The following is a 12,981-nucleotide window of genomic DNA, read 5'->3' on the forward strand; positions in this document are numbered from 1 at the left end:
GCTTCCATCTTGGCTCTGTCGCCCATGGGAATGGCGCTGCCGCCTCACGTTGGAGCTGGCGATGGCCAGCGGGTCATGCCTGGACTGCCCAGAGAGGTGCTGGAGTCCCCGGCCATGGCAGTGGCCGGGGGACGCCTGGATGTGACCTCGGTGCTCCGGGCTGGGGACAAGCCGAGGATCATTCACAGGTTGGATTCGATAATCCCAGAGATCTTTTCCAGCCTAAATGATCCCGGACATCTTCAGTCGGCTCCTCTTTGTGTGAGTGATGCCCTCAGACAACTCAGTGTTGGGGCAAGAATCTGTTTTTCTGCTTTTTGAGGTATCACCCTCTGAGAACTCCAGGAGAGCTGGAGAGGGACTGGGGACAAGGGATGGAGGGACAGGACACAGGGAATGGCTTCCCACTGCCAGAGGGCAGGGATGGATGGATGGATGGATGGATGGATGGATGGATGGATGGATGGATGGATGGATGGATGGATGGATGGATATTGGGAATTAGAAATTCTTCCCTGTGAAGGCTGGCACAGGGTGCCCAGAGCAGCTGTGGCTGCCCCTGGATCCCTGGAAGTGTCCAAGGCCAGGGTGGACAGGGCTTGGAGCTTCCTGGGACAGTGGAAGGTGTCCCTGCCCATCACAGGGTTTTGGAATGGGATGGTCTTTAAGCTCCCTTCCAACCCAAACTATTTTAGATTCTATGAGATTTCACTTTAAGCTGCTGTTTTTCATTCCTCTGCTTTTTGGTGAACCAAAATTCTACACTGGTGTCACTGGAATTTCTGAGGGAAGCTTGGCCAAAGCCAGCAAAGTCAATGGGTTGGTTGCTTAAATAAAATTGAAGTGTTCTTTTCGAAATACTAGCTCTGGAATTTTAGGGTCTCAATTTTAATTTCTATGCACCTTTCTGCTGTTTTTACTAAATAAAACTTTGAGAAACCATCAACAATCACATTTCAGCAACCATTCCCTCAGCCAGAGGTTCAGCTCGCTGTTTACATCATTGTTCTGCTCAGAAATGGACTTTATTTCATGTTCTCATTGTTCCAGGCACATGGGTTTACGAGCTGCACTCCAAAGGGTGTTAAAATTAACCCTGAGATTTGCATCTTTACACTCCTGACACAGCCACAACAGGGAGAGAGGTCTGTAACAGCCGTATAAACAGGGAAATATTGCTGCCTGCCCTGTTTTAACTGTTCTATACCTTACACCATCTGTTTTATCTGTGATGGGAAAGGAAATAAAACTACAGCTGTTAAAATTGCCAGGGAGATGCTGTGTGTTTCCTAGGAAGTCAAGAGCTAATCTAATGTACTTGCCTGTCAGCTGAGCAGGCCCAGAGTAATCCAATTAGGATAATTAGAAGTAGCCAGAAGTGCAATTTAGTGCATTGCTGCTCCAGTCCAACATTCAGGTGAGCTGCACTGTGCAGTGAGTTTGTGTGCACACCTTGGGGGGGAAATGCTTGGAAAATAAAAATAAAGCAGATGCCCTTAAAGTGAACCTTTATTACTTCTTGCAATAAATAAATACCAGCTCAGGTAAATCCTATTTCCAGAATTCAGCAGTAAATGAGTGTGCCAAGAGGCCAAATGCACCTGGCTTGTACCAGCCAGTGTGGCCACAGGAGCAGGCAGTGACTGTCCCCTGTGCTGGCACTGCTGAGGCACCTCCAGCCCTGGGGACAGTTCGGGCCCCTCATGGAAAGGACACTGAGGGGCTGGAGAGTGTCCAGGGAAGGGAATGGAGCTTCCCTTCCAGGGAAGGGGCTCAGCCTGGAGAAAAGGAGGCTCAGGGGGGCCCTTGTGGCTCTGCACAACTCCCTGACAGGAGGGGACAGCCGGGGGGATTTGGGATCTGCTCCCAGGGAACAGGGACAGGAGGAGAGGGAACGGCCTCAGGCTGGGCCAGGGGAGGTTTAGGTTGGATATTGGGGAAAATTTCTTCATGGAAAGGTTTATCCAGACCTCACCAATCCTTCTCTCTCCAAGGGTTAGGCTGCCTCTGTTTGGTATAGGAGGCACAGGACTCCAATCCTTACACCAGAGAAAAGCTGCTCCTCAAACTCAGAAGAGTTCACAAAATTCACCTCTCTGTGAGAACTACACACAAAGTCCACCAGGATAAACAGATTTAAACAGGTTTTATTCATAAACTGTTTGGGGAAAGGAGATTTACTGATATACAAAAAGCCAAGAAATGAACTGACTTTTCTTCTGTTTGTGAATCCCTTCAGGCACGTTTATAAATTCCCACCATAATTGCTAAGAGAACAACACATCTCCACACATTTTTACTGAGCCTGGGCTGTAATGAACATTGCATTTCAGAATTGTACAGAAAACACACTCCTGTAGCCAACTTGCAACTAGCATTCCCAAAATTACTAGCTACATGCTACACAAACACCTTACAATGATAATCAAGAGGTACATTATTTCTCTCTTTTTTTTTTTATGCATTAACCCAGTAGGATGTGTACAATCAATCACAAATTCTATGGTTAATTTACACAGGTTTGTAGTCAAGCTTGGACTCCAGCTTCTTGGAATCAGCCACTTTCCTGACAGCTTTCATGAAATCTTCCTGAACTACGAAGTCATGATCAGCACGGATAGCAAACATCCCTGGGAGGGAGGATTTAACAGTGTGAAGACAGAACATGAAGTTTCACTCAAAATTCTAATGAAAACTGATCCAGGTTACACTACCTACATGACTTTCCCATGTCTTGGATGTTGGTGAGAGGAGGAAATTCACCTTTCTGAACTAGGGGATTACTAAAAACAAAACTTGTTTAAACTCTCAGTGTGCATTTGCTGTGTTAATCAGCCTGCCCATACAGGCACACCCTGAATGCACACATTTTCATGTGAAAAAAAACCCATAAAATAGCATCAACTCTCCAGGCACTCAGGTACCAAGAGCACTGAATTCTCTCCAAAAAGGAGAAAAATGGGTACAACAATCCCTGTTTCTGGGATGTATCTGGTTCTAACGAGACAGTGGGACACATCATGATCAGCCAACAAGTGGCTGGCTCAGAACAGCTCGACTGAAATGTTCCAGCAGAACATTTTTGAGCTCCTGGGTTTAATCCACAGAGGAACAGCTCCAAGATTCAGCATTATCCAAGATTTAGCACATCCAAATGAAGAGTTAAGGAATTACCTGCTTCAGTACAGACGTTTCTCAAGTCTGCTCCGTTGAAGCCATCTGAGAGCTTCACGATTGCTTCATAATCTGTTCATAAAATACCAATGTTCATAAAACAGCAATAAATCACCCTTGCCATTAGGGATGCCAAGAAAACACAGATCCAGCTCCCAAACTTGGATTTCAGTGCAAACAGAGATCTGCCCACTGGGCTGATAAATTAGCTGGAATCAGCAGCTGTATCAGCCCTTCCATTAAAACAGAAATGTGTGGCAGCCAAAAGCTCATGTTATATAATTAAATCCCAAAGTTACCAACTTGTGGTTACAAGAATCCACATGAAGTGCAAAAGCTCCATCAAAGCAATGTTCTTATCATTTAAATGCTGTAAAAACCCAGAAAACTTATCTCCAAGTGGTCATAACTCAGTCCCTTTCCACTTCCAACACTCCATCTAATAAAGGCACTTAGTGTCTTAATATATTAAGCCTGATATTTTATGCACATATATTTACTAAAAGAGTGGCCTTGGTTATAGTTCAGTGGAAATCAATTTCTAAACCACTGTTGAACCTTCAGCAAGTTCTGATTTTTGCAAGGCTGCTTATTAAAACTATCAACTCCCTGGAAAATGTTTCAGTTTCCTGTCTGTATAAAATTCAAAACATTTGAACTGAATGTTTTTATTTCAAGAAACAAAAAGCTCCTAAAGATGAGAAGTTCTTCAGCTATATTTTAATTTCATGTAGTACAATGTCATATAAAAAATTATTTTCATAATTGCAAAGTAAAAAAACTTAAGTGAGAGAAATGAGGTTGAAGAGTGCAGGGTTTGTGAGTTTAGGGTTTTCAGCAGACATCTGGATGGAAGTAGGAGAATCTCATGCAAATCTCATCACCTGAGCAAATCCTTATCTTTGGATTTTAATCCAATTTCCACCTCACCCTGCTGCTAAGTTTAGGCTTTCCTTTGGGGGTATCAAAGCTGAGCATCACAGTTTTTCCACATTACATGCAGGAACTTAGCAAGGACCTAACCTCTCACTTTGCTGAATGGCAGAAGGGATGATCCCACCCTACTCCACTCCAGTGCCAAACACAGGAAAACAGGATGAAGTAGAATTCCAGAATCCCACAATGGTTTGAGTTGGAAGAGACCATCTCCCTCCAACCCCTGCCATGGCCAGGAGCATCTTCCACTTGCTCCAAGCCTCCTGGAACAATCCAACCTGGCCTGGAACACTTCCAGGGATCCATGGGCAGCCACAGCTTCTCTGGGAAAACTGAGCCAGGGCCTGACCGTCCTCACAGGGAAGAGTTTCTTCCCAATATCCCATCTCACCCTGTCCTCTGGCAGTGGGAAGCCATTCCCCCTTTGTGCTGTCACTCTGTGCCTTGTTTAAAGTTTCTCTCCAAGAACTTTAACTCAGGTTCATGATTTGCTTTGGAGCTCCCTCTGTCTCGTAGCCTGCAGTCACGTGCAGGTTTAAGCCAACACTGCTGCTAAGAAAAGCAATGCCCAGCCCTGGCCCTCCCCCAGCTCTGTCCTGCTGTCCCCGAGCTGAGCTGCAGCTGTTGATGCAGCCAGATGGTGACTGGGATCAGCTCCAGGGGATGCAGGAATCGCTGCTGTCAGCACGGAGGGGGTGGGGGTGGCACGGGGCCCTGGGGCACTGCTGCACTCCCACTGCTGCTTTAAAGGCAAATCCCAGCCCCAGTTTCCTCCAGGAAAGCTGGGAGGAGTCACTTTGAGAGCAGGACTCTGGGCAGCTCAGAGTAACACAGTCCTTAAATAAACCTCTCTCATTTTATCTTGTTATTCCTCACCCTTACACTCCTGAGAGAATGATCCACACCACTACCCAGACAAAAATTTTGCTTATGCCATCCTCCAACTCCAAGGTTTCTCCCTGACTTTTAAAGACTGTTGCTTTCAGACTTCATTAACAATATTTCATTCATTGAGGGGTGAATGAAAACACTCTTTACTTTCACTAAGCCATTCCATTAGAAACAGGAAACTGCCTGATGAGAACTACGTTGATTTTCCAGTTTCCAGCTGGGCTCCAAGGGTTTATATTCAGTTTTCCTTTTCAAAGACTTAATAACAGTTCAATAAGGATGCATTAAAAAATAAAACAAGTAGAATTCCAAGAGGGGAAGTTGTGTGGGCAGTGTAAAGAATCATTTTAACAACTCACCCTCTTCCCATCTCTAGGAATGACATGCAAGGAACTTCTACTCACCTATCTCACCATGTTTAGTGATAGGACCTGCGTGAATCTTCAAAATATCTAATCTGGCTTGTTCATTTGGTAGATCGATATCTAGAAAGAATTAGAGCTTCAATAAAAGCAGAAACCCACAATTCCCATGGATTACATCCTCCTTCCAGGCAGTGGGAAGCAGAAACTCACGGATTTTTCTATCCAGCCTTCCGGGCCGCAGCAGGGCAGGGTCCAGGGTGTCAGGTCTGTTGGTAGCCATGATCATTTTAACATCTGTGCAGAGTGTCAAATCCATCCATCTGATTCAACAACTAACAGGGAACAGAAGTTTGGTTTTTAAATAACCCCAAACCTTCCCCAGTCTGATTTGTTTTCCCTGCCTAAGTATTCTTCACCAAGATGAAAAGCTCTGAAGTAAAAAAAAAAAAAAAAAAAAAAAAAAAATCCTACAAGGCCTTGAGCTTCCTGAATTCCATCCCAAGCAATGAAGGGCTGAAGAGAGACACTGAAAATGCTTTACCCAGAGAAAAGGACATTGAGCACAGCTGAGCTCAAATGTGAAACACTTGACTAAAACAATGAGGCAAAGAAAATATAGCACGGACTAAAGGAGCCAATGGCTGCCTGACACATTTGGATTGTAGTGCACCAAGGCCAGGACATTCCAATTAGACTTGAAGAACAGCCTCTGGAATACTAATCCACACACAGGAAGGCATTTCATTGTGAACACTCAAAGCACTTGCTCTTTGATCACAGTGATTCAATTCTCTATGGAAGGCAGACACATTATTTTGAATCAGGCACACTGTTTGCAAACACAGGCCAAGGAAGGTTCCCATTAGCTTCAGAATTCCTAATTGTCACCAGTGGTTTTAATATTCTCTTCACACAACCCAGTTTATCAAAGCAATTACTACAGAAACAAAGAAATACAAGTGCTCCTCCCTAGCTTTGAAAATCCAACTGCAACAAGCCAAAAAAATGCTATAGACTGGGTGTCTTTGGGACTAAAAGAGACAGAAAGTGGGGGGTTCTCCAAACATTCAAAGATGCAGGGAGCAGCAGCCAGCAAAAGAAAATATCCTAAATCATTTCAGCAATTTAAAGATTCAATTAGTCTCCACATTGAACTCATGGCTGAGTTACCAGGATGTGCAGCTGCCTTTCGTAAAAGCAGCACTTAGTTCACTTCTAGTTTAGGATCACTAACCCAGAAAAGGTTCTGCAAAGCCAGGTAATAATTCACACCTGGATTATTATTTAATGTGGCTGTTGAGGCCACAGTCAGGAATTGGACACTCACCTCCATCAGAGTCCTCTGAATTTCTCTATCAGCTGATGTGCCTTCAGAAAAGCGGCGCCCACCTGCAGCACACCAAACCCATCAGTTCTGCTATTTGATTTTTGCCTTTGAAACGGGGGAATTGGCTTTCTAGCTGATTCCAGCCCTAAAAGGAGAGCCCAGCCACCCCCCAGGCCATGAGCCTTACCAATAGCATCGATGCTCATCCATGAAATGATGCAGGGCTGATGATCTCTGGCATAATTGAACATCTCTCTGATGAGCCGAGCGCTCTCACCGATGTATTTGTCCACGTATGGAACTGGACACCACCTTGGAAGGACACAGGGGGTGGATGAGGAGACTGGAGAGCAAACAGACCCAATGGGTGTGGGGGACAGAGCCATTACACACCTTGAGGAAGTTGCAATCCAGCTGGCTGGCAACTGCTCTGGCCAAAAGGGGTTTTTCCTGTACCTGGACAGACAAGAGATTGAAGCTGTTTAATTACTGACTCAACACTGCCTGCCAGTGACTCAGGAAAGAGGGGGGGAAAAAAGGGAAAAGGAAAAAAAGGAAGATAGAGGAGAAAGAAGAGAGAGAAAGAGAGAGGAAGAGAGAGAGAGAGAAAGAGGAGAGAAAGAGAGAGAAGAGAAAGAGAGAAGAGAGAGAAAGAGAGAGAAAGAGAGAGAAAGAGAGAGAAAGAGAGAGAAGAGAGAGAAAGAGAGAGAAAGAGAGAGAAAGAGAGAGAAAGAGAGAGAAAGAGGAGAGAAAGAGAGAGAAAGAGAGAGAAAGAGAGAGAGCGAGAGAAAGAGAGAGAAAGAGAGAGAAAGAGAGAGAAAGAGAGAGAAAGAGAGAGAGTAGGAGAGAGAGGAAAGAGAGAGAGGAGAGAGAGAGAGAGAGAGAAAGAGAGAGACGAGAGAGAGAAAGAGAGAGAAAGAGAGAGAAAGAGAGAGAAAGAGAGAGAAAGAGAGAGAAAGAGAGAGAAAGAGAGAGAAAGAGAGAGAAAGAGAGAGAAAGAGAGAGAAAGAGAAGAAGAGCAGAAAGAGAGAGAAAGAGAGAGAAAGAGAGAGAAAGAGGAAAGGAAAAAAAAGAAAAAAAATGAAAAAGAGAAGAAAGAAAATAGAAAAATGAAAAAGAAAAAAGAAAAAAAAAATTAAAAGTGAAAGAAGGAGAAACAAAGAAGGCTGAAAGCAACACAGCCTGAAAACAACAACCAAACATTTGTTGCCCTTTGCTGAGACTCACCAGGGGGGGCCGTAGAGCAGGCAGCCTTTTGGAGGGATAATTCCCACACGCTGGAATAGTTCTGGGTTTGTAAGTGGCAGTTCAATGACCTGGGAAGGGACAGAGAACAAACTGAGCCTCTGAATTTTAAAACAGGTAATGATGCACCTGCCAGCCTGTTTCTCATGTATCTGCATTTTTATTTATTGGCAGCATTTTTGTGTGAGAAACAGTTTAATAAGAAAATGTCAGAGATCCTATGGATCAATCCACTTCCATGCCCTGGCTCTGCAATTCCTGCTTCCTCTCAATGCTCTTTGCTCAAATCACATCCCTACTGGTCCTAATTCCATTCCCCAGAGCAATCCTGGCAGTTTTTGAGTAAAATTCCTCCCACTTGACTTCAGGGCACTCCCACAGCCTAAAGGGTCTTGGATCCTTTAAAACCCTCTTCTCTAAAGGATTATTTTCATTATAATCCCAATCCAAGCACTTTAAATGAATGATGGAAAGCACTGATGTCAGAGAGGATCCTTGAAGAGCCCCATGGTGATGGAGGACAAACATCAGGAAGGTGTTTTTGTCCTGAGAAGCTCCACTGAGAGCTCAGTGGCTGATGGGGGTTTGAGGCACTGGTACCTCCGTAACTCCCGGATTTGTTCTGACAAGCCTCCGATCTCAGAGTAGGAAACATCTCCTGGGTCTTCATGAGACATGTTATAAACCAGTGGATCCACTTCCCTGGGCAAGTATCTGCAAAACAAGAGTTAAAAAGAGATATTTTTATTGTGTAGACATTTTTATAAATTCATAACATTATTCCCATAAATTTTACAGCAATATGAACATTATTTCTTCTCTTCCCACCTTACAAGCTGAAAAAACAGAAAAACTCCAAACCTAGAAAACTTTTTAAAGTTTAAAACACAGCTTAAAATATGGCTGAAAATACTGTAATTATTTTTCTAAAGAACAAATTTCTTTTTAGAATCATATAAAACAGATGCACAAGTCTTCTCTCAAGTAACTGTTCTTACTTAAGCATTTGCTTTGCAGAAAATGGTTTACAAAATATTGCACAAGTGATTATTCAAGTCTTTGTGTAATGTTTTCCCCCCTTTTTATGATAGGAGCAGAATCCTACCTCATAATAGTCAGAGTGGTCATGTCCAGAGCAACTCTTGTCCCTGGCTTCAGCTTACTCTTGTCAAGCTAGTCCCAAAAAAAGGAATTCTGTTAGAACCCCACTCCAACACAATCCCTGATTTTAGCCAAGATGTTCACTGGAGTTTGCACTCCTTGATCCATCACCACACAAGAAAAAAACAAAGCTGCAGAGTGACACACCAAGCAGTCATTAACTTACCTCCACCACTTTTAAAACAAAGGCTGTTTTCTAGTCCATCATTAATTTTTAATTTGCTGCTGTCAATCTGACTGCATCAGTGGGATCCAATCCTCCCCTCTGCTCCACACAGGAACAGCTGTTTCAGACTAACCAAACAACCCTCATAAAAAGTTGAACGTTTTCTTGTGCCATTACTTCCCTTCTTTGAAGTCAGCTGTTCAATTATTAGTTTTTCACCTCAGATGCCTCCTCACCTGCCTCAGCAGCTTTTGCCTGCTTATTTCACTTTTATGGGATTTTTAAACACATTCCACCTACTAAATTTTGCTGCAATTAAAAGAGGATTTGAGAACCCTTTTCCAGGACAGCTGCAAGTTTCCCATTGTCCCTGCTGGGGGATTTATAGGGTCCTCCCTTGCCACGTGGGTTCTTGAGCCTCTGGAAGGGTTTAGGATCAAGCTGTCCCCCCCTCCCTCACTGGGGTCACTACTGAGGCCTCTTTCCAGCTTCCTTATCCAAAGACCTTTGTAACAGCTTGGAATTCTCTCAGATTCAACTCTGCCCAACAGACTGAAGTTATTTTACAGTGAGAAAAAAACAAAGAGAAACCACTTGACCTTTTTAGCTGATGCACTTGAGATTAGGGAAGTAATTTTGCTCCCACTTAAACAGCCTTGCTCTATTCCCTCCTGAGCAGCAGCAGCTCAGCCACGAGGGGCTTTGATCAAAAACTCATTCTTCTAGTTCAGGAGGAAATTGTTTCTCTGTGATATTTTGACATTTGAAAACAATAAGGGGTTTGTTTTTGGTTTGTTTTTGAACCTCTGGGAATAAATCAAGGATCTTTTAAGATAAAAGAGGGTTTTTAGTGAAGAATAAACTCCAAAGTTTGTCTTGGATGCTGGTTCATCCAAGGACAACCTATTCCTTAGGATTCACCTTTGTTTCAACACAGAACATCAAGATTACCTCACATGCCCCAGAGTGGAATTGTTTACTTATGTCCCAAAATTCTGCAATGAAAATCAGTTTCTCTCCAGAAAGAGAAAAAAAAAAAAAGATATGGATAAAGATAATGGCTTTAAACACAGAGAGAGAAGATTTAGATGGGAGACTGAGAAGAAATTCCTGGTTATAAGGGTGGGGAGGCCCCCCAGGCTGCCCCTGGATCCTTAGAAGTGTCCAAGGCCAGGTTGGAGAGGGCTTAGAGCAGCCTGGAATAGTGGAAGTTGTCCCTACCCAGGGCAGGGGGTGGAACTGGATGGACTTTAAGGTCCCTTCCAACCCAAACTATTCCATGATTATGAAATATGATGAAATAACATTAAATCTAAAACTCAGCAGTATGACAGCAACAGGCACAGCACAGCAACGGTGACATTACACAATTATCAATTTTCATAATGATTCATTTTCAGGGAGTCCAAAATCAGGCAGAAGGGCAGAATTTTGACTCAATAAAAATCATAAAACACATGCAAGGACCTGGGAATGCTGTAAATTTTTTTTTTCCACCAGGAGACTACAAAGGGAGAGGGGAGCAGGTACCAATGTAAACAATGTGATATGCACATTACAGAAGAAAAAAACACCCCATTAGGGACCCAGTGAATGAAATGCAATGTTAATATTCCACACCAAAGCCAATTTTAATGAATATTCACACAAATCAATTACCTGACGGCGACAGCCAACCACATATCTTGGTCCATTTGTAGCCTTCACAATGACTGGAGAAAGAAAATGGGAGAAAAAACCCAAATTTACTCAATTCACCATCTGAGTTGTGCTTCTGAATTATACAGAATGTTTTTCTGCCAATAATCTGATCACCAACACTTCAATTCTTTATTTCTCCAAAACTTTAACAAGATTTAAACTTTAAAAGGTTATTATTTTGTGGCTACTCCATCTCTGGAATTGTTGCATGCCAGGCTGGACAGGGCTTGGAGCAGACTGGGAGAATGGAAGGTGTCTCTGCCCATGGCAGGGGTTGGAATGAGATGAGCTTTAAAGTTTCTTCCAACCCAAACCAGCCCATGGTTCCATGATTTTCACAATCTCAGAGAATCTAACAGTTCAGTGTACTTACACTTCTCCTCTGTCAGCTGTTTAAGAACCTCACCAACAATCTGTAAAAGAGTAAATACAGCATTAACCTCATGAAAAATTAACATTGCAGGACTCAGACACTCTGTAACCCACCCCTAACCCATCAGCTCCTGATGTCAAAGTCCCTGTTTGTTCTAGCTGGACCGTTCCCACTTTCTTTTTCTTGATGCTAAAAATGGATGTAAAGATTCCATCCAGGCAGATTCAATGTCAACAAGCAGCACAGGATGCCAACACCTCATTTCCTTCACTTACCTGCCCAACGCTCTGCAAGGCCTTGAGATCATTTTCTGACTTCTCATACTGCTTGGTGAGTTCTTTCAGCTGTTCCCTTACTAGAAGAGGAAAGAAACACAGGATTTTTGGTAACCTTCAACCCCATAAAAGCACAGGACCAGACCCTTTTCCAGCAGCAAAGCTGCAGATAGAGTGAGACTGGGAGAGCAGTAAGGACCCTTGAGGCAATGTGGAGAAGGGAACAGAGCTGGGGAAAGGTCTGGAGCACCAGGAGAGGCTGAGGGAGCTGGGAAGGGGCTGGAGAATTCCTGAGGGAGCTGGGAAAGGGCTGGAGAATTCCTGAGGGAGCTGGGAAGGGGCTCAGCCTGGAGAAAAGGAGGCTCAGGGGGGCCCTTGTGGATCTGCACAACTCCCTGACAGGAGGGGACAGCCGGGGGGATTTGGGATCTGCTCCAGGGAACAGGGACAGGACAAGGGGAAACAGCACAAGCTCTGCCAGGGTAAGTTTAAATTGGATATTAGGAAAAAATTTCTTAAAGGAAAGGGTGGTCAGTCACTGGGGAAAGGCTGCCGAGGACGACAGTGGAGTCTCCAACCCTGGAGGTGTCCAAGGAACTCCTGGACTTGGCACTCAGTGCTCTGGTCTATTGACAAGGTGGTGACAGTCACAGGTTGGTCTCGCTGATCCCAGAGATCCTTTCAAACCTAAATGATTCCGTGATCTGTGACTCTCCGGAGCCCTCGCAGGGGGACCAGGACCCATCCGCGGCACCGGCAGCGCCGAGCCCCGTCCAACCCCGGCTCCCCGGGGCCCGGCCAGGCCCATGACGAAGCGCGGGCAGCGCCGCGGCCGCCGCGCTCCCTCTCGGGGCTCCGCGGGGCGCTCAGCGGCGCCCACCCCCCCATCCCCTCACCGCCCGCCGTGCCCGCGCTCACACTCCTTGAGGCGGCCATCGATCTCCTTGTGCTCCAGCAGCTTCTTGCGGTAGTCCTGCAGCGCCTTGTCCCTGGGGTCCGCCATGATGAGCAGCCGCCGCTCATAGGGAATGCCGGGAAGGGCCATGGCGGCGGGGGGCGCTCCCGCCCGGCCCTCAGCGCCGCGCAGCGCCCCCTGCCGGCGCGGAGGACCGCGGCTGTCGCGACACGCGGCTGCTGTCGTGAGGGGCGGCGAGGGCCGCGAGCATCGACAGCGATGGGCACGGGCTGTGCCAGTGCTCAAAGAGGCAGCGTGGGTTAAAGAGCGGCCGCGGAGTGTGGATAAAAGGCGGAGGAGAGAGGTGGGGAGACACCATGGAGGTCAGGGAATCATGGGATGGTTTGGGTTGGAAGGGACATTAAATCCCATCCCATTAAATTATCCCATTAAATTCCATTCCATTCCACCC

At 45.2% G+C, this 12,981-nt stretch overlaps 1 protein-coding gene and 1 long non-coding RNA gene across 2 annotated transcripts; one reads left to right on the forward strand and one right to left on the reverse strand.

Moving 5' to 3' along the window:
- Positions 1-10: 10 nt before the first annotated feature.
- On the forward strand, positions 11-1,264 carry LOC148223472 (uncharacterized). Its single transcript, XR_015804294.1, has 2 exons — positions 11-261; positions 1,051-1,264. It is a non-coding gene; the product is annotated as an uncharacterized LOC148223472 (long non-coding RNA).
- An 869-nt stretch (positions 1,265-2,133) lies between these two features.
- PSMC6 (proteasome 26S subunit, ATPase 6) lies at positions 2,134-12,682 on the reverse strand. The gene is given in 15 exon segments (XM_088166457.1): positions 2,134-2,630; positions 3,175-3,246; positions 5,406-5,486; positions 5,577-5,658; positions 5,660-5,698; positions 6,694-6,755; positions 6,881-6,994; positions 7,077-7,143; positions 7,917-8,031; positions 8,539-8,652; positions 9,044-9,111; positions 10,925-10,977; positions 11,340-11,379; positions 11,615-11,694; positions 12,533-12,682. Coding segments are annotated over 15 exon segments (1,233 nt in total). The 5' UTR covers positions 12,660-12,682; the 3' UTR covers positions 2,134-2,511.
- Positions 12,683-12,981: the final 299 nt, after the last annotated feature.

Source organism: Sturnus vulgaris, chromosome 6 (genome assembly GCF_052056855.1).
Source record: "Sturnus vulgaris isolate bStuVul1 chromosome 6, bStuVul1.hap1, whole genome shotgun sequence".
Lineage (NCBI taxonomy): Eukaryota > Metazoa > Chordata > Aves > Passeriformes > Sturnidae > Sturnus > Sturnus vulgaris.